This window comes from Periplaneta americana, chromosome 12 (genome assembly GCF_040183065.1).
Source record: "Periplaneta americana isolate PAMFEO1 chromosome 12, P.americana_PAMFEO1_priV1, whole genome shotgun sequence".
Taxonomy (NCBI): Eukaryota; Metazoa; Arthropoda; class Insecta; order Blattodea; family Blattidae; genus Periplaneta; species Periplaneta americana.
The window spans coordinates 79,799,683-79,824,422 of NC_091128.1; the positions used below are offsets into that span (position 1 = coordinate 79,799,683).

General features: G+C 35.3%; 1 protein-coding gene across 2 annotated transcripts in view; it reads right to left on the bottom strand.

Annotated features, from left to right (window-relative positions):
- The window catches only part of LOC138710604 (very long chain fatty acid elongase AAEL008004), a 324,219-nt gene that overhangs the window by 14,621 nt on the left and 284,858 nt on the right, over nucleotides 1-24,740 (bottom strand). For both annotated transcript variants that reach the window (XM_069841607.1, XM_069841608.1), the window contains 4 exons: nucleotides 11,488-11,570; nucleotides 4,909-5,099; nucleotides 3,566-3,646; nucleotides 239-295 (listed from right to left, as the gene is read on the bottom strand). In XM_069841607.1, the coding sequence (XP_069697708.1) occupies nucleotides 239-295; nucleotides 3,566-3,646; nucleotides 4,909-5,099; nucleotides 11,488-11,548 (390 nt within the window). In that variant the 5' untranslated portion in view covers nucleotides 11,549-11,570. The remainder of the gene's footprint in view (nucleotides 1-238; nucleotides 296-3,565; nucleotides 3,647-4,908; nucleotides 5,100-11,487; nucleotides 11,571-24,740) is intronic.

Below are 24,740 nucleotides of genomic sequence, written 5' to 3' on the forward strand. Positions count from 1 at the left end.
CTGAAGCGTGCCACTTACTATGTTGGGTACATTACGTCAAACAATCAGATAAACAGTCAGGTCTGGTACTATTTCCCTGATGAAGTAACTTGTAAGTAGTTTCCAAACATTGGGGATACTAAGTCCAAACACGCATTGTGAAACCAGAAACTTTTCTTTTAAACACTCATTGTGAAAACCTAGAATCTCAGAATATTACTTACTGTCTCTTATCTTCTTCCAGAAGCTAGAAACTTACCGTATCTAGAAGTTCAACTATTTTACAGAAAAGATACCACCAGCAAGCCTGTGCCATCTGTAAAGAAATTAAATACTGTGTCAGCTATATTAACTTTAGAAGACATGACTCATTTGGAAAATATGCTCAGTTAAAATTTATTGTTAAAGGATATTATTTAGATTTTGCAAATTGTACACTTCTTTTTATTATCGCCTTGAAAGTACTGGTATTGACTTGAAGAAATACATTATTCTTTTTAAATTTGATTTTTTTTATTTTCTATAGTCTTTTATTGTACCATTGCTGGTACTAAAATTGTGACATTTCATGATCTTATTTCACATTTTTAAATTATATATTCTTTTATGAGTATAAATGAGACCAAAAGCAATAGTAAAAATTGTTTAGAGTAGATGTAGATTGAAAATTTTCAATTGCTGGTCATGAAAAAGGAAATCACAATGTTTCGAAAATTGACTTTATCTTCTTCGTCAAGTAAGTAAAGCAGATTTAGCTGTTTGTAACGACCTCAACGAGTAGGAAAACCTTTTTCATCCCATTTTCGTCAAACAGATTTAGCTAGGTACCGGTACTTGTAAAAACTCCAACGAATAGGAATCCTTTCTTAGACCATTTTTATTACAGTACAGGTAACTGAAGATAGAGGCACTCTTCATAACATTTTCCTTTTTCATCACCAGCATTGTAAAAATTTCAATCTACATCTAGTATAAATAATTGCTTACAATTATTATCCTTCAATTAACCTTTGGTACCGGTAAGCATTTTACTGCTCTATTCACATAGAAATTTTATTTATATCTACAATAAACTATTGAAAACCATATTCATAAAGTTAGTATTCAACTCTGGAAACAAATCTTGAAATAGCCTTAATGTTCACACACCTACCAATACCAATTCCTCAGTTGTCCAAAATGCATGATTATTTTTAATCTATGTAGTATCATTAGAAAAACGCTCAAACTCATTACACAAAAACCATTGTATTGAGAATTTTGACACATACTGCAAGTACCGGTAGTGTGTGTTCTATAATGTCAGTGAAATGTGTTACAGAGTGTCGGTGAAATGTGTGCTAAAGTGTCAGTGAAATGCGTCATAGTGACACTACAGGGAATGAGATGAGAGTAAAGTGAAAGACTACTGAAACTTATGTAGGGCCTATACATAATTATGTAGGTTGTATTGTAAAATTAGGTATTTTATTTATGTTTTATTATTATTGTGTTAAATTGTATTGAGTATTCTTATTGTATTGTATATAAAATTGTATATGTATTGTGTATTGTAAATTTTATTGTGTATTGCTTATCATTTTATTGTGTATTGTTTATATTGTATATACCACTGCCACTGGGTGCTTGCCCACTTGCAGTGTAAATAAATACATACATAATTATGCTGAAAAGTTATATAAGCCTGCATTAAATTGAAGACCAAGCTTTTAAGCAATAATGGCGTAAAAGTGCTGTGTAGAATAAGACATTTTGTCTCCACTTCAATAACTGTTATGAAAATGAAGCTTCTACCGGTACTTTGCAACATTAATTTTTCATAGCTAACTTAGAAATGAAATAAATGTACTCGTTAAAGACTTATGAATGTTAGAAAGAAAATAATAAAGAATAGGTAAAGGAACTTATCCTGCAGTAGGCTTACAATGAAGTTTCAGAATAAAACGTTATGAATTTTCACTTTGGTTTTCTATTATTAATGAAGATGGTAGATAATAGCGACTTAAAATTAAAAATTTAGCAATTTAGAAATTAAATTTAATATTTTATACTACTTTTAATGTCATAATTCTACATTTAGTAGTGTTTTGAGATGGAATATTTTTTATGAAAAGTTTGGTAGTAGAAATTAGGCTACCAGTACCTGTTATCAATGTGTAACAAGTGTATTTTCTTCATTTTCCAGTTAAAATTCTTAAAATAATGAATAATTAGAGGAGCATATAAAATTACAGCGAAATTATGAACATTAGGAAACATGCCAAAAGATATGGTGTGATTTTATCCCAATCCATTTTGTTACTATATCACAATAACCTGCTATCATACAACATTTTGTGGGTGACCACTAAACCTAAAGAGATCACATAGACAGCCAATATTCCACCACCAGCACCAGACAGAATAGTTGAAGACTCGAGATGATGGTACAGATAACAACAAAGAGGATATAGGGTAGGTCAAATTCTTATGCTATTCATACTGTAAAGCTAACAAGGAAGAATGACCAAATTGAAGCAGCAGCCTGATATTGACACTTCGTAGATGTTGTATGATGATTCTTATATATTTCTATTTAGTGATGAGGAAGATAACATAATTTATCTAATATTACCAATAACAATCATTATATATAAGTTACATCAAGAATCATAATATGAACAATTATCAAATAATTATTTAATAAAAAATTCCAATAAAATCTTTAAATATTAATAATTCAAAACCTAAAAAAAAATAACTATTTGAAAAAATGTAAGAACATGTAGGTTACACAGCAAGACTTTTGGATAGATTGCTTTTTTATATAAAATACAAGAATATCTCATAAAATCTGTAAATTTTGCATTTTGTACTCAATTTCGCATTTTATCGTTGATTAAAAACCACAATAATATGCTTAACGTACTTTTAAACATAAAATTACTTATTTTGGCAGCATTTGGGTACATTTCGCATTTATCGTGATAGCAAAACTCTACAATCTCTCATTAATAAGCATGGAAGAAAAGGTAACATTTATGCTGAAAACGATAATATTATGATGTTAATGATGGCGACAGTGTTCATGATAATATCGGTGGTGGTGGTGGTGGTGGTGGTTTGTTTTTTATTAGCTGTAGATGTTACAAGCATTCATGGCATCGTTAGTACAGAAGAAAAATTACTTGTACATAATTTAATACCCAATACAATGCAAGCTTAATTACAGTGGCGTATACTGGTTAAAGGGTTTGGGCTACCGCTGACCCTATTATTACACAAAATATATCTAACAATTACTTTAATTTTAATTACTATGGTAAAACTAATAATACAAAATTATTACATTATGTTATATTATAAACTTTTTCTTTTGTAATTTCCTTGGGCTACCACCGGTAGCCCCGGTAGCCCGCAAAATACGCCCCTGCTTAATTATAAGTAACATGCAAGAGTACAATTTTATATGGTGATAGTAGTAATAGTAATAGTTATGGTAATAATATTATTAGCAGAAACATTGTTGAGATAGATGTATAAAATATCAGGAAAAATGTCAAAATTCTAGCTATCTCAATTCCCCTACATAGGAAGGTGTCCTTACCCTGAGGGCTTTCGGATTGTTTGAGTAGTCCACAGGTTGACATTTGTAACTGTAGTCTCGTAGCCATCCTGCTTGTAGACCCTTTGAAAGTAAAGACACAACATTACCAACTCATTACTAGCAGTTTTATTTAAACTACACTTCAGTTCAGGAATGAAGGCGGATGGCTAAGAGATAAGCCTACTGATTGTGAGTGAAGAAGACAGAGATATAGCTTGAGATGCTCACAATTGTTTCTCTGTCCTGTTTCGGGAGTATTGGTAAACTTTATAGACAATATTTTGGCTTTGTTTGTGTAAAACTGCAAAGCAACACGTTTGGAACAGAATAAGTCCCGCGCCGTGGCGTCGTGGTCTAAGGCATTCTGCCCAAGACTCGCGTTACAGAATGCGTGCTGGTTCGAGTCCTCATGGGGCAAGAAATTCTCTCATGAAATTTCGGCCAGTGTATGGGACTGGTGCCCACCCAGCACCGTGATGCTCTTGGGGAGCTACGATAGGTAGCGAAATCCAGTTGTGAAAGCCAGCTATAATGGCTGGGGGGATCATCGTGCTAACCACATGATATCTCCATTCTGATTGGATGATCGTCCACCTCTGCTTCGGCATTTGGACGAGAGGCCAGCAGCCGGCTGGTCGGTCTGGGCCCTTCATGGACTGTAGCGCCATGGACAGACAAATGCACAAAAAGTTTTATTTATGCTTTTACAGTAGAATCCCCAGTATAAGAAATGAAGCCATGTTGGAAAGAGTGGGTGAAGAAAAAATGATGCTGAAATTGATCAGGAAGAGGAAATGGAATTAGTTGGGTCACTGGCTGAGAAGAAACTGCCTACTGAAGGATGTACTGGAAGGAATGGTGAACGGGAGAAGAGTTCAGGCTAGAAGAAAATATCAGATGATAGACGACATTAAGCTACATGAATCATATGAGGAAACGAAGAGGAAGCAGAAAATAGGAAAGATTGGAGAAAGCTGTGTTTGTAGTGAAAGACCTGCCCTTGGGCAAAACACAATGTATGAAAATGAATGAATTAAGGACACTATATCAACTACTGGGTTATTTAGCGTCAATAGGATTGGTGATAGCGAGGTGGTATTTGGCGAAATGAGGCCGACATTTGCCTTACGTTTGAGGAAAACCTCGGAAAAAACGCAACCAGGTAATCACCCCAAGCGGGAATCGAACCCACGTCTGAGCGCAACTCCGGATCGGCAGGGAAGCACCTCAGGTGACTGAGCTACACCGGTGGCCTATATTCAGTAATATTTCACATTAATACAGTATAGAGATGAACAACGATTGAGGGGAACTCATTTGATGAATGTGATCTCGTCACTCACCTCATAGACAAGCCATACACTGAAGACCACCTGGATGGCGTTGTAGACCATGAGAACATATTTGAGGTCGAAAGGTTTCCGGTCCTTCATCCAGCGAGGACCTGCCGACGTGCAGAAGTAGTAATAGGTGATGAGAATCGTGACCAGTGGCATCGGCCCACTCATGAGCATCCAGTCTTTTGTGCGGGGATCTGAAACATGCAACCGTAACATGCTAGAGGCCTTAGATTTTGCACTCTTATCGAAGTTGAATTGTGATGCAGCTTTTGTGATTCAACCATGTAAAGGAGTGGATCTTCTCCAGCATTTCGAAACTCTTTACTGGTTCCGTTCTCATCCAGTTATTTCACGATTATGGGTGTGTTATCCTGATATACAATGTTTATTCCAGTAGAACCACAATTTTCAATGAAGGTATAACTCAGTCCCGCGCCGTACCTGCGTGGTCTAAGACGTCATGCGCCACGGAACGAAGATTATTTTTTTCTTTCTCGAAAAAACTCTTAACACTTACCGGTACATAATCACTGAATTATTAAGTTATTTAGATTAAATAAGTAACAACTTCACTCTGTTAATAATTAAATTATGGTATTATTTTAACCGATTGGCTAGTTCCGATGACGGATATAACACGCAAACTAGTCAGTCAGGTAAAATAAGACCAGTGAGGGAAGTGAGACGGTATGCGCCGGTATGGAGTACCGCCACTGGTTTCTATGGCCAGAAAACATACCGTTAGTGAAAAATGACATACCGTCACTGCAAAAATGTGATCATGAAAATTTGTTTTTACATTTCTTTGAGCAAAGAGTACTATCTGTTTGCTTCGTAAATCTAAACCACAGCCTTCTGGAACTGTATTCAACGTGTATTTAGACATGTTTATTTGATGAGTCAACCCCTGGAATACTTACAACGGTAGCATTTCAAGTATAGAAGGCTGTGGTCTGTAGCTTGTGGTGGCCATTGTTGTCAATTTAGTGACTGTGTCATTTTTTGTTGCACTTTTTATTAATAATTAGGCCTAAGTAAGGCACTTTGAAGCTTTAACATTATTTTAAATGATAACTCTCAAAGGATATTGTAAAATGATCTAGTAAATAACTGAAGTAACTTGAAATTATTTTATTAAGAAATGTAATGTGTTGCGTAAGCTTCAAAGAATCGCGTTACTTATTGCACAAAACAATTTATTGTATACATCATTTATGTCTATGTTGTAAGGGAGGGGGTATGCCTTTTTTAAATCGAGGTATGCCAGAGGAAAATCTTGGGTTAGCAAACCGCCTCTGGTTTTTTCCCCACTTTCCTCACTGGATAAGACCATAATTTAAATATTAACACAGTGAAGTTATTATTTTTGTTTCATACTATATCGAATTTTACTTCTTTCCGTACTCCAAACCAGTGGAAAATAGAACTTCACTTTATATTTACTTTCCGGACTCCAGGCCTACCAACATATGAATACACTATGATTAACCTAGTATGAGAAAACTCAATTATTAATCTTTCCGTTGTTTTGTGGCATTATTTCCTGTTTCTATATTCATTTTACATTATGCAGTATGATATCATTTTTATTTTACGCGTTGTCATAAGTCAAACGACGTTTCTCAAAATAATCAATAAACTAACTTTGGCATATAAACTATATGCATATTTGCATAACTTTGGCATACTTTTTTTTGGACAGGTCTGCGTTACTGGATATTATTCCTATAACAACAATTATGACTTCAACATACAAGGCTTTCATTTCAAAACCTCCCAATCTAAATAATTCATTATTTAAATTGAATTCAATTTGAACAAAAAAACACGTCAATTTAGATATTGAGAGTGAAGTCTGAAACCGTGCTAAATTGCATTTTAGATTTCACTCCCATACCCAGCCACCCCACTTTGAAATTTCAAATAGCACTCCCATATTTTTACACTTAAATATGAAAGAACATGCAATACACATTTGTTTTCGCATATTTTGTTTTCTGTCGTTGCCTAGCAACCTGGATTGTTGTTATTGCCGGTTAGAGCTTAAGACAATAAAGCTACAAAAACTTATTGAGCATTTCATGTAATAGTTGTGTTTGTGTATTAAATTATTTTAAAATGGTGTATACCTTTCAAGAGAGAACATAAATCATCCTTAGTGATTAAATTTAGGAAATTACACAAAATAAACTGTGTTTTCATCTACAATCAACTGATAATAACAAAATACAGGTTGCTAGGCGAAGATAGAAAACAAAAGATGCGAAAGCAAAATAATGAGGTATAAGCTTATAAACAATTGAATGCTCTTTCATATTTGAGTATAAAAATATAGGGGGTGCCATTTGAAATTTCATAGTGGGGACGGCTGGGGGTGGGAGTGAGCTCTAAAATGCAATTAAGCCTGGTTTCAGACTTCCCCCTCAATATATAAATTGACGTGTTTTTTTTATTTAAATTTAATTCAATTTAAATCATTAGTTATTTAGAATGGGAAGTTTTGAAATGAAACCCTGTATAATATTTAAAAGTACTGTAATAAAGTACATAGCTCAAAACAAAGGCTACAAATCATTTTTATGAAAATGCAGATTATACAATAGGTTCAGTTCAGAGACATACTACACATAATATCAAGCAAATCTTAATTATCGATTGGAGTGTCCTGTAATGTGTAATATTATACAAGCTTGAATTTATCTTATTGAAGTCAATAAATTAAAGATACGTATGGTATTTCTGTCAGTTCGCATTAACTTCCTAACTAAATTAAATTAGTTTATTTCATCTTTATTGCAATGTTTCTTAAATATCTTGTATAATTTTCATTGTTACAATTATTGCATTTACTACATTTAATACTTGAAATCTCATATCTCTTAAACCTGCCGCCATGATTATTCGCAACAATTCTCTCCTGCTCGTCAACGTTCGTTCAATGACCGGAACTGTGGCCCCTGTAATGAGAGCATTGTCTGCCTAAATTTGGTGGATCTCCAACATACAACAATTAAGAAATACTAAATATTTTTATATGGTATGAAACAATAATAGGCCTATATTACGATGTAAGGTTGGGAAGTGCTTTTTACAAAATCAACGAAAAGTTTGAAAAACCAGCAGAGCGAGTTTTTCAATTCCCGAAATGTTGTAATGCACTTCACAAACGTGTATTTTACAACATGTATAGCATGATCATATTTTTAAAATTGCAAATAATAGTAATATACGTTTACAAGAGCGGTATGTTGACGTTTTCATGTTCGAGGAAAAGATTGAAAAAGCGAAACGTAGTTGAGCTTTTTTAATTTCTGAGAACATGAAAACAAACATACCGCTCGTGTATCGTACATTATTTTGTGCGAAGATCGTTTATTACATACCTGAAAGACGAATTTCTAATTAGTTGCAATGAAATCTCCATGTTGGTTTCTGTTTAATGACGGCAACTTCGGAAAACCATAATATCTTTCTTCAACATTGTTGCTATAAAATGTTTTCTGTGTTTACTATACTCCAGCAGGCCGTGAATATACGTCTGTCTTTCCCCCCCCCCCCCAGTCTATAAATGCGAACTTAAAACAAACGGTAAAGTTATGTAATGATTTATTTTTCATTTTAATATTTTAACAATATTATTTATATAACATATTGCAGTAATAACATCAGCATCTGGAATCTTGTTGATTTTTTCACGGCTTCCTTAATGTTACTTGTATCAGGAATGCAATAAGTTTCGTGGAGTAGTAGACTTTACTTAATTTTTGCAAATATTTAAAAACAATAATTAACAATGCAATTTAAGTGAAACTGCAGTGGTAAGTTTCCAATTTATAATTATTACTATGTTAAACGTCTCTAAAAATAATATGTTAAAAGCCTAAAGAAGTAAAATGAATGTCGCGCTTAAGCGGTAAGAAGAGGGAAATTGTTATGTGTGTTACGTTGGGAATACTGAATGTGGTATTTCACACTTACCGCGTATTGGTTCTGTGCGGAAAACAAGCAAATACGCACGATCTCGCACAAAATATATTTTACATCGAAAATTTAGAGCAATATTATTCCAAAGCCTTCGCATAGTTGTACGGATTCTCAGCAAAAAAAGTTTGTCATAGGTGTCGGTAGATGGCAGGAGTAGTTTTAATTACAACTCTAGAGCAGTTATTTGTAATATTTTAACATATTTATCTAGTTTGGCAACTCTGAATTCAATAAAAACAACTTCCAATCGTGGCAACCATTTGCTGTAAAGACGAAAAAAACACACTATCGTGCAAAAAATAATGTATAATGTGAAATAATAATAAGAAAGTATTTAACGGTACCTGTAACAATACTCCGGACTAGCCTCACGGCTCGTCCTTAAACATCTCACTCGTACCGTGAAGACTCGCTTTCTTAAGCAATTACGTACGCCTAATTCAGTGAAGAAATTTTCTCATTAAATTTCGACCAGTGTATGAGACCAGTGACCATCAGCATCGTGATGCACTTGGAAAGATACTATAGGTGAAGAAATCCGGTTACGAAAGCAGCTATAACAGCTGCAGGAATCATGATGACAACTTGCTGATATGCATTTCATTTTTATAGAAGAGGAACTGGAAGAAAAGTTGCAAGGCTATATCAGTTAAAATACATCATTTAAGATGTCAACTAGTCCACATAATTTCTTATAAAAATTCACTAACGTTTGCAGGATTAGTCTGTAACCTATACTCAAAAAGATGGTCTTGAATTCGATGTTAGTTGGCTGCATTAGTCTCACAAAAAAAAAAAAAAAAAAAAAAAAACAACGTTTCCAGCAGACATGTGTTCCTATATGAAAATTCTTCATAATGATCACCTCTATCACTCCTATACTTTGCTTTTCATATAGAAGGAAACTTTCCGCCGTTGAGTTTAAACGTTAGGGCGGACCTCGTCAATCACAGTAACAAGAGGGGTTGGAGTGTGGTACTTATTTTTATTATCTTTTTTTTTTTTTCAGAATTCTGTAAAGAAAGAAATTGTGAGATTCAACTACGAAGTCGTTTAGCGTCGATGGGATTGGTGGTAGCGAGATGGTATTTGGCGAGATGAGGTCGAGGATTCGTTATAGATTACCTGACATTCGCCTTGCGGTTGGGCAAAACCTTGGAAATAAACCCACTTAGATACTCAGCCCAAGCAGGGATCGAACCCGGGCCCTAGCGCAACTCCGAATCGGCAATCAAGCGCCTTAGTCGACTGAGCTACGCCGGTGACCTGTGCTACTTATTACCATATACCAGTTTCACAGGATGTTTCTACAACACATTAACGTCCTTTGTTATCGTCCCTCACTCTAGGCCTGCTTGTAACCTAGATAAGTTTAGTTCTTAAACACTCGTTTACAATTAATTTTTATTCAAGATTATTGATATTGTGATTGGTGTGCTAGTGTTAGTGTGCTTAGTAATTGCTTTCTGTATTTAATAGATGGTGAAGGACATAACATACACTCTGACACCAAGGAAGTCGTGTGTCGTGCTAAATGTACCTACTTCCAGAGCAATTAAATGACAATTAAGGAATGGAAGACAATTTCCGTTAGTCATGTTTTGGAAGAATATTTAAAGCAACGGATATGAATAAAATTGCGGTATATAGTTATATGAAAGAAGAAAAGCTTAAAAGTTCTTTAAAGAAACAGTATTCGTGATTCTCCTGTTACAACATTGGACACAATCCGGAAGCTTTAAGACGGATAGTACTTGCATTATATAAAAAAATGGCTTTATGCCCAGTTCAAACTATATTTTGCCGGAAGCTCGCAAAATACAAAACACTAAAAATTAAAATTTCAAGTTCCTCATTGTGGAAAAATGCTGAAAACTATTGGATTCCAGTGCAGCAGAAACGAAGTCAAGTAGTAGTAGGTTATTTTGCGACGCTTTATCAACAACTTGGTTATTTAGCGTCTGAATGAGGTGAAGGTGACAATGCCGGTGAAATGAGTCCAACGTTACCCAGCATTTGCTCATACTGGGTTGAGGGAAAACCCCGGAAAAAACCTCAACCAGGTAATTTGTCCCAACCGAGAATCGAACCCGGGCTACCTGGTTTCGCGGCCAGACGCGCTGGCCGTTACTCCACAGATGTGGACAACGAGGTCAATACTAAATATTTATTGAAACGTGGGGACATTGTTCCCGCCGCTACGAATTTTTAAGAAGAATGAAAGAAAAAAAAAAAAAAAAAGAGAGGAAATTAAGAAAACCTATATTCTTAGATTAAATTATTTTTAATGTCCTTCTGTATTTTCCGTTCATATATTCCTTTAGTTAAATTTGGTTTTCTCAATTTAGTTCTGAGACGTCCTATACAGTAGCCCTGCCTTAAAGCGGAGGTGGTCAAACAGTTTGCAAGTTAAGCGGGACGTTTCCTTTTGTATAAGAAACAAAGTATAGAAGAGTCTAACAATGTTACAGTATTCCCCGTATAAAGTGCACAACGCGCCTCTGAGTTTCCAAGTTGGTGGATCCATCTTGGGTTTGGTCCTTGGAAAGCCAAGCTGATAAAATAAAATTAAGAATATGGGTCATGTAGATGACTCACCGCTCTTGGTCTCCATGAAGTTTGTGTACCCGTCCACGAAACTAGCCAACCCTGTAGCCATGTCGTCGGAGAGGTACGGAAATCTGCAACAAACGAACACATCAACCTGTTACTAATCTACAGATTCACAGAGACGAAGTCAGTGCGAAAACTGAAGACAGTTTTGTCGTCCTAAAGCAAATGGGAGTGCAACAATTAACTCCAGATTGAAACACACATGTACTTACACAACACGCATGCTACATGCACAAAGACAAACTAATACATATATCCACTCATATATGCCTGGTTTAAATAAGTTCATTTTGAGAGATGAATTAGTGAGGAAAGTTGAACACCATCACCACCACCACCACCACCACCACCAAGATAGGCAATTTAGACTTGTTTCTTCTTAAAGATAATCTTACTAGCGACGCCAACCTCTGGATCTTCCTATGCCACGTTTTTTCCTTTTGGGTGATAGTACAGGGACATCATTTTATTTATACTTCAATTTTTATTGTACCTGAATTTTTTAATATACTTTACTCCCAACCCCTCTACTAGTAAACTTCCAACCGTTCTCCACACAGAACCAAGGCTCGTATGCTGTCATAGTAAGCAGTACTGGGTTAGTGAATATAGTACTTCCCAGAAATATGTTCGCGTTTTCCAGTAACGAAAGAGCTTTCAATATTGAATCATATTTTCGCACAGGTACTGTCGTCAGCTTTCCTACGTCGCACCCCAGTTTCCCCCCCCCCCACTCGCTTCTGTTCGCCCCTCTGTAAAGTATAGTGGCTGGGCTGTCTTAGCTCTTTTCTGAAAATATTAATTTCTGTTAGGAATTTGACGTCTATGTAGTATTATACAACTGTTTAAAATGACTTAAATAAAATGGCTTCGTTAAGTAATTAACTGTTAGGTGATATCTCCCCTTTCTACGGCCCTGCTACATAACCACTTGGACAGACAGTAGCTAGCATGTCTGAGTAATTTTATCTATGCGGGTCAGGCAGAAGTGAAGATTGAATTTACAGTACGTAAGGTTCTCTTTTATAGAGTAGGTACAGAATTATTTCAACATAGTTACTAGTACGAAGGACGAAACTTCTAATTGGAATTAGGTGCAATAGACTATAGTGCGATAATATGCACAAAGGAACTGAAGCCTGTATCGAAATGAACAGCCACCATTTTCAAAAATGTGTTTAAATATCCATATTATGGTTATTTTTCAATTTTACTTCATTCTCTATATTGTACGCTAATATGCTGTAGACAGTATAATATAAACTGCATAATGAATACGTCCGAATGGATAGCTCATTTCGTGAGTAGAAACACTTATTGTTAATATAGTACTGTATTTTGATTAAACAAAAACCTATAATGAAAATGATCAAACTCAAAATCACGATATTTCCTAGTTTCCGTAAATGGATGAACTACTTTTCTTCCCTCCTATACTACCTAGTAAAGCGATTTGTTTGTATTTTACGCAAGTATCATCGAACTCCAGTCATGGAAGGGTGTTTCCGGTTCTTAACCGTTAATTCAAAGATATAGCCAGGTTAATATTAGAAATGTTAATAAAAATAAGATGGTGTCCCTGTACAATACTTCTTTCGTTGGTCCGTCTTCTGTCGGAAGGGTCTTATGACGGAACCTGTTGCTTATTGTCTAAGTTTCTATTACTGAAGTTCAGTAGCTTAAGCTGCTCTCTAATTGCATGTGATTTTTAATGAAACATCAAGCAACGTATCTTATGAATCTTATTTCGGCCGATTGGATTATTCTTTTATCAGAATGATTCATTGCCCATTTTCTGCTCCGCATGTGAGAACACGTACCGTCATAGCTTTATAAAATTTTAATATAGTATCTCTTGTCGATTTATTTTTCAATGTGTGTTTTATACGTTTTATAGTGCCACAGATATGTTGAAGTTTACGTATATTTTGTGTCAAGTCATTATTAGGCTATAACTGACGTCGCAACCTAGATAATTGTTACTTTGATCCTATTCTATGGGGATATTGTTGATTATAATTTTCGATCCTATTTGGTTTTTATCAATGAAACCCAAGAAAATGCAGCATTACCTATTTTAATTAAAGAATTTGCTATATTCTAGAGGCATAGAAATTTAACACCGATCCTTGCATTGAAATCTCCTAGAAACATACACCGCAATTTCTTGGGCATGCTATAAAATGAAGGATTGCATAAAACTAAATAATAAGGAACGAGTGAATCAGCATATCATCGAACGAGCTATGCCTCCTTGCTACTCATGTGCCATCATGCCGAGTAGAAGGAATATCTTTACCTTGTAATCGAACCGTAGGTTTACACAAGTCATACGAACAACACTCGTAGAAGCAACACTGAAGATATGCTGTATTTAAGTAAAACCTTTATATCCTTCTGGTATTAAACAACCCTGAGACAGAAGGCGTACTATTCTCGTATATTACAAATTGAGTCAATGTTGACCTTTCGAAGCTAAAGACAAGAACTGCTAAATAACATGGCGCACATCTATAATTTAACAATATTTTAGGCCAGGATGTTTTAATCTTTGACTCTGTGGAGCTTAAATTTTCTTTCACGTTAGACTGGTCAGTTTTGATGTTACGGGGTTATGATCATGTAGGCCCATCTCTGCTTTCAGTAATGTAATCGTGTATAGAGATCACAACCTATGACATTTCGAATAATATTTCAAAGTGAGAGTATGGAAAGAATATGCCAGCTGGTCTAAACTTTCTACAGGTGCGTGGTAAGGAGTAAGCGCTTTACAAGACTAGATTTACTGAAATAAGGCGCGATCGCAATAATAATAATAATAATAATAATAATAATAATGATGATGATGACTACAGATGATACGTGAAACAGGTTGTGTCAAGTGAGATGTACAGCCTGTCGAGTATTAGAAAAGTCAACGAATGGATGTGAACTCGGAAATCTGAAGAAACCAAATAGTGATATTATGATACTCATTTGTTATTAGGTTATTAACATTACCATTATTATTATTAATATTACATTTTTATATGATTAATACTAAGATTATTATTACTACGATTATTTTATTATTATTGGAAATATCATAGAGCATAAAAGTCGTTAAAAGATAATAAAAATGTATTCTTACGCGTATTTATTCAACACGTTAATTATTAATTCCACAAACTTAGCAAAACGACCAGGAAATAATTATAAGCTTTTAAAAATTATTTGTTTTGGTCTGTAAACAACTCCTAAAAAGTACTTATTATTGCTTCTTCCTATAAAATCTCCCTTCTTTTCATTGTCTCTTAGTAGGTATCGGAAGTGAAGCTCGCACCATTCGCTACAATTGGTTAATGCTTCAAATCCAGCGGCGTTACTTATACCGGAGTGGGAACATTGTTCGCTCGTTTATAAATATAGGTAGTTGGAATACTAGTTCATGACACCTAAAATTCTGGTCCCTATTTATTACATTTTATTCTGAAATATGTACTTTCATTTATTGGCACTATACAGGTTGCTCAATTTAAAAGAGGACCCGCCATAGATAGCTACAGCATTATTATGTTAGAAATGATGTCCCTCCAGTCAATGCATTTGTCCACACGTTTGACCATGTTCCGAGCAACCTATGAAGCACTCCAATGTCTGTACTCTGGATGGCAGCAGTGATATTTATCTTCAGCCCTTCCAAGGAGTGTGGATTGCTTTTGTGCACAATTTAAGTGTCCTCACAAAAACTAATCTGGACTGGTAAGATCTGGAGATCTTGGAGGCCATAGTTCTGTAGAATATTATTTTGTAGCCAGAAAATGCCCTCAGCGTCGTCATGGTTGCACCTGCTGTATGACAGGCCGCACCGTTTTACTGTATCCAGGAGTAACGGTCTTCTATTTCCAGTAAAGCTATGAACTGTTCGACAATAACTTTATACGCCTCAATATTCAAGGTTGTAACAAAGAACAGGGATCCGATTATTCGTCGTTTTGATACGGCATTGATTGATTTTACGAGGGCTGGATCCGGGATGGATCTTTGCACTTAGGCCATTTATACCCATTGTACGACCTGTATGTAGTGATTATCTAGGTCCAACGGATGGCCCGGGTGGCATTCGTGAATCTGACGCTGACAGGCGAACCATCATTCCTGGGCCCTGCAGGTAAGGTCCCATCATCAAAGCCCGGAGCTCCAATAAAATTCTTAGAACATTTCGGAAGCTCGTACACTGAGCTGCAAAAAAAAAATGCCGAGTCGAAGTCGATACCGATTTGAAATATTATTGTGTTACGAGTACCTCGCTTAGAAAAAACAGAAATAAAGATACACAGAAGGCATTGCATATAAACTGACCGTAAATTATATCGATTGTAACAATGACAGCATCCATGGATAATAAAGAAGACTGTGGAATACCATACAAATCACATTACATTAATATTATTCTCATATTATAAATATATTTTAGATTTATATTTTCTCCCTATAACATAGTTGAACTAAACTTCTATTAAATTAATTCTCATTATTTAACCAACTAGCTATCTCAACTTAATTATAACTCTTTACATATTGCATATAGACTGAATTGAATTACATTAGCTCATAAATTAAGTTATTACTTTTTCTTATATGTTTTATCTCAAATTAAATAAACATGTACTAGTCGTTAAAACTTAACTGAAGAATATTGCTGGAGAATCTTTAGTGTATTGTAAATACCGTATTCATAATTGAAATATGTAGCCTATGTTACTATTGTATTGATTAAGGTTGTTTGAGAGGAAGAGAAGGCATTATGGCCAACTCTGCCAGCGAAAATAATACATTCTATTGTATAAACTGCAGTTTCACTCTTTTCGTGTAGTATTCTTATTAATGTTGTAAAATAAAAGTATGTGAATAATTTAAAATAAAAAATGTTATAAAAGTCGTATTTACATGTTTTGAAAGACTAATCTCAGGAAAATATCTTTCCACCTCGCCATGTTTGCTAAAGTCCTCGGAAACCGATATAATGTCGTACCGGTATTTCTTTTGCAGCCCAGCGTAATACCCTTAGACGTTACCCCAGCCTATTTTTACTATTATAAATTATAGTTGAAATGAGGGTAAAGTGAAATATTTTGGTGGAATGAAAGAAGGAAACGGCAGTAACCCGAGAAAAACTGTTCTCAATGTGTTTTATTCACCACAAATTCCACAAAAACCTGACAGGGAATCGAACCCGGGCTGCCTCGATGGTAGGCCACCGAGCTATCATTGTAGCCACAGACGCAGCCTCGATATAGCATACCAGAAGCTAATTTTCAGAAGATGCAGAGGAGCTCGGCTGCATGGTTAAATCACACTCACAATAGTGCAGTGTTTGACTGCAAGCTCTTTGCTATATTTACAAAACAAAACAATTGAGACTGTTGTTTGGTTATTAATTATGACGTATGTATAGGACGTATATTACTGCTACAAAATATATATATATACATTATGTCGTATTATTCAATGTGCGGTTCTCTTTTAAATGTAACGCATTGTGGAAACAATTTCTTCATTGTTTGATGTTGCTTGAAGCTCGTAATTTCTGTCAGCTTAGAATTCTTAAAATTGATTCCAGATCATCGACTTATTTCTTTTGTGTTTATTTTTTGTAAAATTATTCATAGCGGAATGATGGCCATGACCTTCTAAACTAGTCAACGTGGGAGAAAATAACTGGAAAGCAGTTACCCATAGATAAACAATTTGCAACATTGCTTTATCAACATCTTAGGTTATTTAGCGTTTGAATGAGATGAAGTTGATAACGCCGGTGAAATGAGTCCGGGGTCCAGCACCGGAAGTTACCCAGCATTTTCTCATATTGGGTTGAGGGAAAACCTCGTAAAAACCTCAACTAGATAACTTGCCCTGACCGGGGATCGAACCCGGGCCGCCTGGCTTCGCGGTCAGACGCGCTAACCGTTACTGCACCGGTGTGGACTAAATGAACTAGTGACAGTAAGATATTAGTGTAAAAATAATTGAAAGCGCAACAAGAATAATTTAAAAATCATAATTGACAAAATGGTTCCCAAGATGACGACAATGATAATCACATAGAATGACGGCAAGGAAATTGTAATGGAATTTACGCTTTGAATTATGTGACATTTTCAAACACTTTCTCTTTCAACATATGCAATAGATTTATTTATGCTTTCAACTAGGCTGTGATACTCGAGAACTTCGCAACCTTCAAGAAAGAGCTGTCCAGTGAGAACAGCAATATTTACATGTTCACTACACATGTCTCCTATTTGTAGAGACGTTACAAACACTCAAACACGCATTATACTTGCAGATAATGTTGTCATGATATACATTTTTTTTATATATTTGCCTCCTTATTCTGCTTGTTTAACTAACAAAGGTATGTATATTCTAACCACAAATATTTACTTCGTTACATCATCGCAAATTTGAGCGCACGACCATCACAGTTTGTTTGAAGGTGTTTACAATCATTACAGCTATTAAATTTACTATGCAGTGACGTTTGACACGCGGTAACTCATGTGTTCTACTCCGCCCATAAAAGCGGTTGGATGCGTAAGAATTTTGAATTGAAAGGGCGGAATTCATTAACCTCAGACAAAACCGTAAACTTTACGTCTCAGTCTCGAGTATCCTATAAGTTAATATAAATTACATGCAGGCCTGTATATACAGAGAACATAAGAACAGGTGTACCTTAGTAACTTGTTCCTTTAATTGAAATGCAGTATACCATGACATAACGTTGAAGCATAAAATAAGCCTTGCAAACGGTTGTTATGTTATGTGATAGACTGTTCGAGAAATTGCGTCCAAGAATTACAAAACACCAAAGAGAAATTCAAAACATGTAAGTTAAAGATAACAATTTATCATCATCATCATCATCATCATCATCATCATCCGTCACGGATTTAGATTTAGTAATCTGTTTTAATCTCCATTTGAAAGTCATTTTTAAGCAATCTGCTTAATTTTTTTTTCCTTTAAGATGATACTGAAGGAATATTTTCGGATATCTATCGTCTCTCATAATAGATATGCTAAATTTGCTATTTCCAATTTATGTAATTTTAATTTTATTTTAATATTTATATAGTTTCTAATTCTTTAAAAATATCTCCGTCGTTCTTGTTACCCATTAAAGTACAAGTGTCCATAAAGTCCGAAACCAATGGGAGAATATTTTGTTTCTTGAATCAGCCTTCCCTGAAGTACAGTGCATAATATTTTGAAAAGTAAACCAATTCCACTCGTACAAATGACAAATTCTGCAACATCTAAGGGAAGACGACCCTGCCCAGAGGGTTCAAATATGTGAATAGTTCCTACTCTAAATTAAAAAATAAAATTTTTCTTGGAGGGAGTGATATTCTCAGACTAGGCGAATTCTTATGTTTCTGGATACGTGAAATTGGCCTGGTTGGCGCTGTTGGTATAGCGCTGGCCTTCTATGCCCGAGGTTGCGGGTTCGATCCCGGGCCAGGTCAATGGAATTTAAGTGTGCTTAAATACGACAGGCTCATGTCAGTAGATTTACTGGCATGTAAAAGAACTCCTGCGGTACAAAATTCCGGTACACCGGCGACGCTGATATTACATCGCAGATGCGAGAGTCGTTAAATAAAAACATAACATTTGGGTACGTGAACAAGTAAACTCTGAGGTACTGATCTAACGCGTATCCCTACTGGTTCAATAACAGCATTTTGGTTGATTTTCTTTCACGTGCGTTATTCCCGAATGACTTGACTCGTAGACACTGGATATGAATAAAAATCACTGTAAACAAACTGGTAGATTGACTACATATAGAAAGCCACTTCACTCATATCAGACATGCTAATTTTTTCAGCATTTTCGTACTACTTCATTCCAATTTGTTATAATTACGATGTAGAAACTGTCAGATTGTATGCATATTTGACACATGGAGCACTGATTCCAATGTAGACGATCTCATAAGAAAATAATACTTAATGATGAAAATTTAATTATTTATTTATTTAATCTGGCAGAGCTAACAATAAGACCAGCAGGCCTTCTCTTCGGCCAAGCCAGTCTCTAATAATTCAATACAATAAGCTTACGTGTTACAGTTAATAATTACAATAATTTCTAGAACCTGCAAGTAAAAAAATAGGTTTGGAAGTAAATCCCGCAAAGACAAAGTATATGATTATGTCTCGTGACCAGAACATAGTACGAAATGGAAATATAAAAGTTAGAAATTTATCTTTTGAAAAGGTGGAAACGTTCAAATATCGTGGAGCAACAGTGACAAATATAAATGACACACGGGAGGAAATTAAACGCAGAATAAATATCGAAAATGCGTGTTATTATTCGGTTGAGAAGCTCGTCCACTCTGCTCTCAAAAAACCTGAACGTTAGAATTTATAAAACAGTTATAGTACCGTCCTGTATGGTTGTGAAACTTGTAATCTCACTTTGAGAGAGGAACAGAGATTAAGCCTGTTCGAGAATAAGGTGCTTAGAAAAATATTTGGCGCTAAGAAGGACGAAGTTACAGGAGACTGGAGGAAGTTACACAACGTAGAACTGCAAGCATTGTATTCTTCACCTGACATTATATTAGGAATATTAAATCCAGACGTTTGAGATGGGCAGGGCATGTATGGACGAATCCAGAAATGCATATAGAGTGTCAGATGGGAGGCCGGAGGGAAAAAGACCTCATCGGGGAGGTCGAGACATAGATGATATTTTTATTTTGAACTTACATTTCCTATGTATGGAAACTTCTGGGACACTCTGTACATATATATCTAATGACTACCCATTTACGTGATTCGGGTTCCGCATATTGCAGATAGATGGCAGGACTGTGTATTGAAGTAAAATTTGATGATATTACGGAAGATGAGAATAAAGAGAAGAGAGAGAAAAAGACAGACAGACAGACAGACAGACATAGTTACATAAATGTATTCTTACATATACATTCATAGGCTATATACATTAGATTAATTACAATATATTCATATATTTTATTTTTATCTACATACGGCTTTCAGGTAGTGGTTTCCCTAACCATTACATTCTATTGCATTACATACATATTACATTAAATTATTACGTACATACGTAAACCGGAATTGGAGAAGTAGAAATAACGACAGAACGAAAGAATGAAGGAAGAGTTATGAAATAAAAAATAAATATGCAGATATAGAAAAATGAAAGATGGATTTATAAAACGAGGGTGATTTCACAAGTCATGACAACTATGTTATATCTTTCGAATAACCGAAAATGTGGTTAGTTCAATACTGTATTACGTTAAAAACCTGTTGTACACTGTACGGAATGCCACCGCCAGACAGCACACGTACACGCGAAAGTTAGTATGCTAGAGGCTGTACTCCAAGATGAATGTAAGTGAAATGGTACACATAGATGAATCGCACATAGCCGATGGTATTCAAGGCCTGGATCATCGTTGGCAAAGATGTGTGGAAGCCTTGGGGTATTATTTTGAAGGGTGTTAGCTGTTAGTAATGAACGTACTTTGTTTCCTTTTGTGCATAATAAAACAATGATTTCTATTTACACATCTTTCAATTTTCCTTACAGATTGTCTTCTGTACCCGGACCCAATTTGGTACTAGCATTACGAAGCACATTTCAGTGACCTTCAATCGCATATAGTGATTTTCTATTCCCGCAGCTTTATTGGCTAATATAATATAATTGCCATGACCTATGAAATGACCCTTGTATTTACATAAATGTTCAAGTATTGGGGTGAGGAATACAACACAGGTTACAGTAACGGAATCTTCAAATAAATTAGAAAAATAAACTAGAAAAATAAATGAGAAAGTGAATAAAGAAATTAAGTAAATAAATTAGAAAAAATAAAGAACTGAACAAACAAGTGTAAATGTATGAAGTAAAATAAAGATTAAGAGAGCAAGGAAATAAATCATTAAGGCGAAAAGGAAGATAAATTATGGGACAAGTAAGAAAATTGGGAAAGTACATTTCATTAAGATAGAAAGAAGAGATAATATGTTATGAAGAGTAAATAAACGAAATAAGAAGAAGACCGATAGAAGAACGAACGAAATAAAAGAAGAAAAGAAGAGGAATGAAAAAAAAAACTTATGTAATCTTCTGAAGTAAACTGTAGTTCCACTATTACTATATTGAAGAAAGAATTTAATTCAGTTTGCAGGCAAAGCAGATGTGTTGCTTCTGGCACAGAGAGACTGTTAATACTAACGACATTCTCTTTGGTTGCGAGCCAAGACCAGCCCGGGAATGTAATTTATAACTGAATGTAATTGCGCACTTCTAATTCGTAAGTACATTTGAGTTTCAGTAGGAATACAGTCTTTTTTAAGTTTCCACGGTATCAGTGGCGGCTCGTGAGCTTTCACATCGGGTGTGCACACATGTATTATCTTTTATACAAAATTATCATAACTGATTATTGTAAGGGAAAATCTGAAAGAACGGATCATAGAAGCTCCGCCCACTATTTCCATCACTGGGAAGCAGGGATTGACACCTAGCGGAGGAAAGTGAAACAAGAAAACGCCATCTAGGAAGCAAAAGTAGAATTCCGTTCTCTCTCTCCCTACCCTCTTTCCCTTCTCTGTACTTTTTTGTTGCCTACGGTGGGACCACGGCAACTTCGACGAATCGCGCTTGTGTTACATATCATTAGACCTTTCTATCGTGGTCCATGTCACGATCATTATCGTGGTCCTTTGTCAAGGTCCTGCATTGACCATTTTAAAACAATACTATTTTTCCCATTTGGCAAGGGCTTAAAATCAGTATGGCAGTCTGACTGATCATAGAGCTACTCGTGCATCAAGCACCACGAAAATACTTTGAAGAGAACTGTAGATGCTCCAAAGCCTTCCTCCACAATCTCAACATGTAGTAGTTGTAGCAGTGAGGTGATTAGTAGTAGTGGTACGCGATTCGTTGAAGTTGCCTATCGAATACACGCTGTGAATAACGAGTAACGCTTTAAACCTCACGGCTTCAACGAGACATGCTGAAAATCGGAAAAATGAATATACAATATTATTGAAGCCTGTTTCTCAGGGAGTTTCTACCTGAAAGCCAGATTTGCATAATATATTCGTTACTGTAGGTACGTTAACAGAAAGCCACAATTTAAGTCACACAGAATTGTGTGCACTCAAAGTTGGGTTTCTGGCGTCTTGTCAGCCCATTTGAGTTGTGTGGATATAAAGGGAAGAACTGTGACAGTGTCGTGTATAGTTCGTGGGGTAGCGCAGTAGGTAGAGCATTCGTGCGTTAAGCGAAAGAGTTCCGGGATCGATACCCGGCCCCGGAACAATTTTTCCCTTGAAATTATTCAAGCCTGCTTCACAGGGAGCTTCTGCCTGAAAGCCAGATTTGCATATCTTGAACATTATCGATCACTTTTCATGCGATCAAAGATACTAACAGTCATAAATTTGTATACATACGATGTAGTCCTTTACATTCGATATAATATCAACAATTACTCCAATAGCCATGATAATGAAATTAGAAATAGTGAACAAAATTAATATTGCACAGATTATATAAGACTAATATAAACTTTTCTGTTATGGAGATGAAATTATATAACAAGCTTTCTAGTCAATATTATAAGTTTCCAATCAGTAGCTTTAAAATTAGATTTTATAATTGGCTATTAATCCTTTTTACTCTGTTGGTTTTAACATAAATTCGCATGAAATTGTTTTTTAATAAATACATTTATTTATATTTTGTTCCTATTGATACATTAAGTGTGAATTGGTTTAATTATTTTGATGAATCTTTCTTCTGTCCCAGCCACTAATAAATAAATAAAAAATACCTTGAAAATGCCTTGTATTTATAGTAATGATTAGTAAAAATTGATGTGATCACTGGGAGAGCTGAAAGCCCACCTAGCCCGCCCTAAATACGTACCTTACTTATATACGAAAATCGTCGTGCGTGAACGAAGAATACCGCCATATTTCTTTAATGTAACAGTGGGTTTCAGTGTTGCCAACATAGTAATAATACTACACACATAACCAAACCAAACCTAACCTTTCTCATAATACTACACACCTAATCAAACCTAACCTAACCTGTCACATAATACACACCTAATCAAACCTAACCTAACCTGTCACATGACTTAGATTACCACAATAAAATAAACCAGATATAGAAAACATAAATAAAAAACATAAAAGAAGTATTAACGACTACACACCTGTAGTAACATACCTCACATTTAGTATCATTTCGTTTTCCTGTATTGCCGGCACTGCCAATCGTGTCGGTTTCCATCTAGTGGATCGTACTAATACTACTAATTCGAAGAAGGAATGGCGACTTTCATAATAATTACATTTTATATGTTTCGTGATATACTAATGTGTTAGTGTAGTAATAATTATATATATGGTACAATAAGATTTGAAATGTTTCGTGGTTGTGATAAAAGTATTGAAAATTGGTTTATAGCGCCACATTGGCAGTGATAAAAGTGTGCATATTCGTTCAGTGGTTGGTGGAGACTCTAGATTGACCATTACTTTTTATAGTTTCAATATATTTTGTTTTTTCATTGTTTTAATTAATTTCTATATATTTTTTTTCCAAATGTATCATAAGTGACGAAGCTTATTACTTGTAGTATGTCTAAAGGCCTAATAAACTGAATTGAATTGAACTAATGAAATCGACAATGGAGAAGTATTGATTATCTGATGTTCCCGCGACAATAACGTTGTTTACGTACTGTGTCATGGCTTATGAGCGTTAATTCTGATATTCCTGATATATCTTACAATTCTGTTTGGTGCCTTGTACCTTCTAGAACAGGAAAGACCTTGGAAAATCCATTGTATATTTATTCTACGCTTCGATATCATTCACGATCTTTCATTACTACGTCATGCTTGTCTTGTGGTGGCTGAATTCTTCATTTCGACACAAACTTCAACACAACAGCTTGGAGCTATCAGGATTATAAAGTTACCTCGGTACGGTTACGCCTACATAAAGGTATAATGAGTGGTTAAGCTTAACGGCGTGGCTGTTAGGTTTCATGCCAACTTTTAAGTCTTACTCTTCTTGCCGATACCGTGCTCAACATTGGATCCAAAGTTCCATTGGAACACGGCCTGGTGTCATCAATTTTAAAGTATTTAGCATGTCTTCCTCCGGAAACAAAGAAA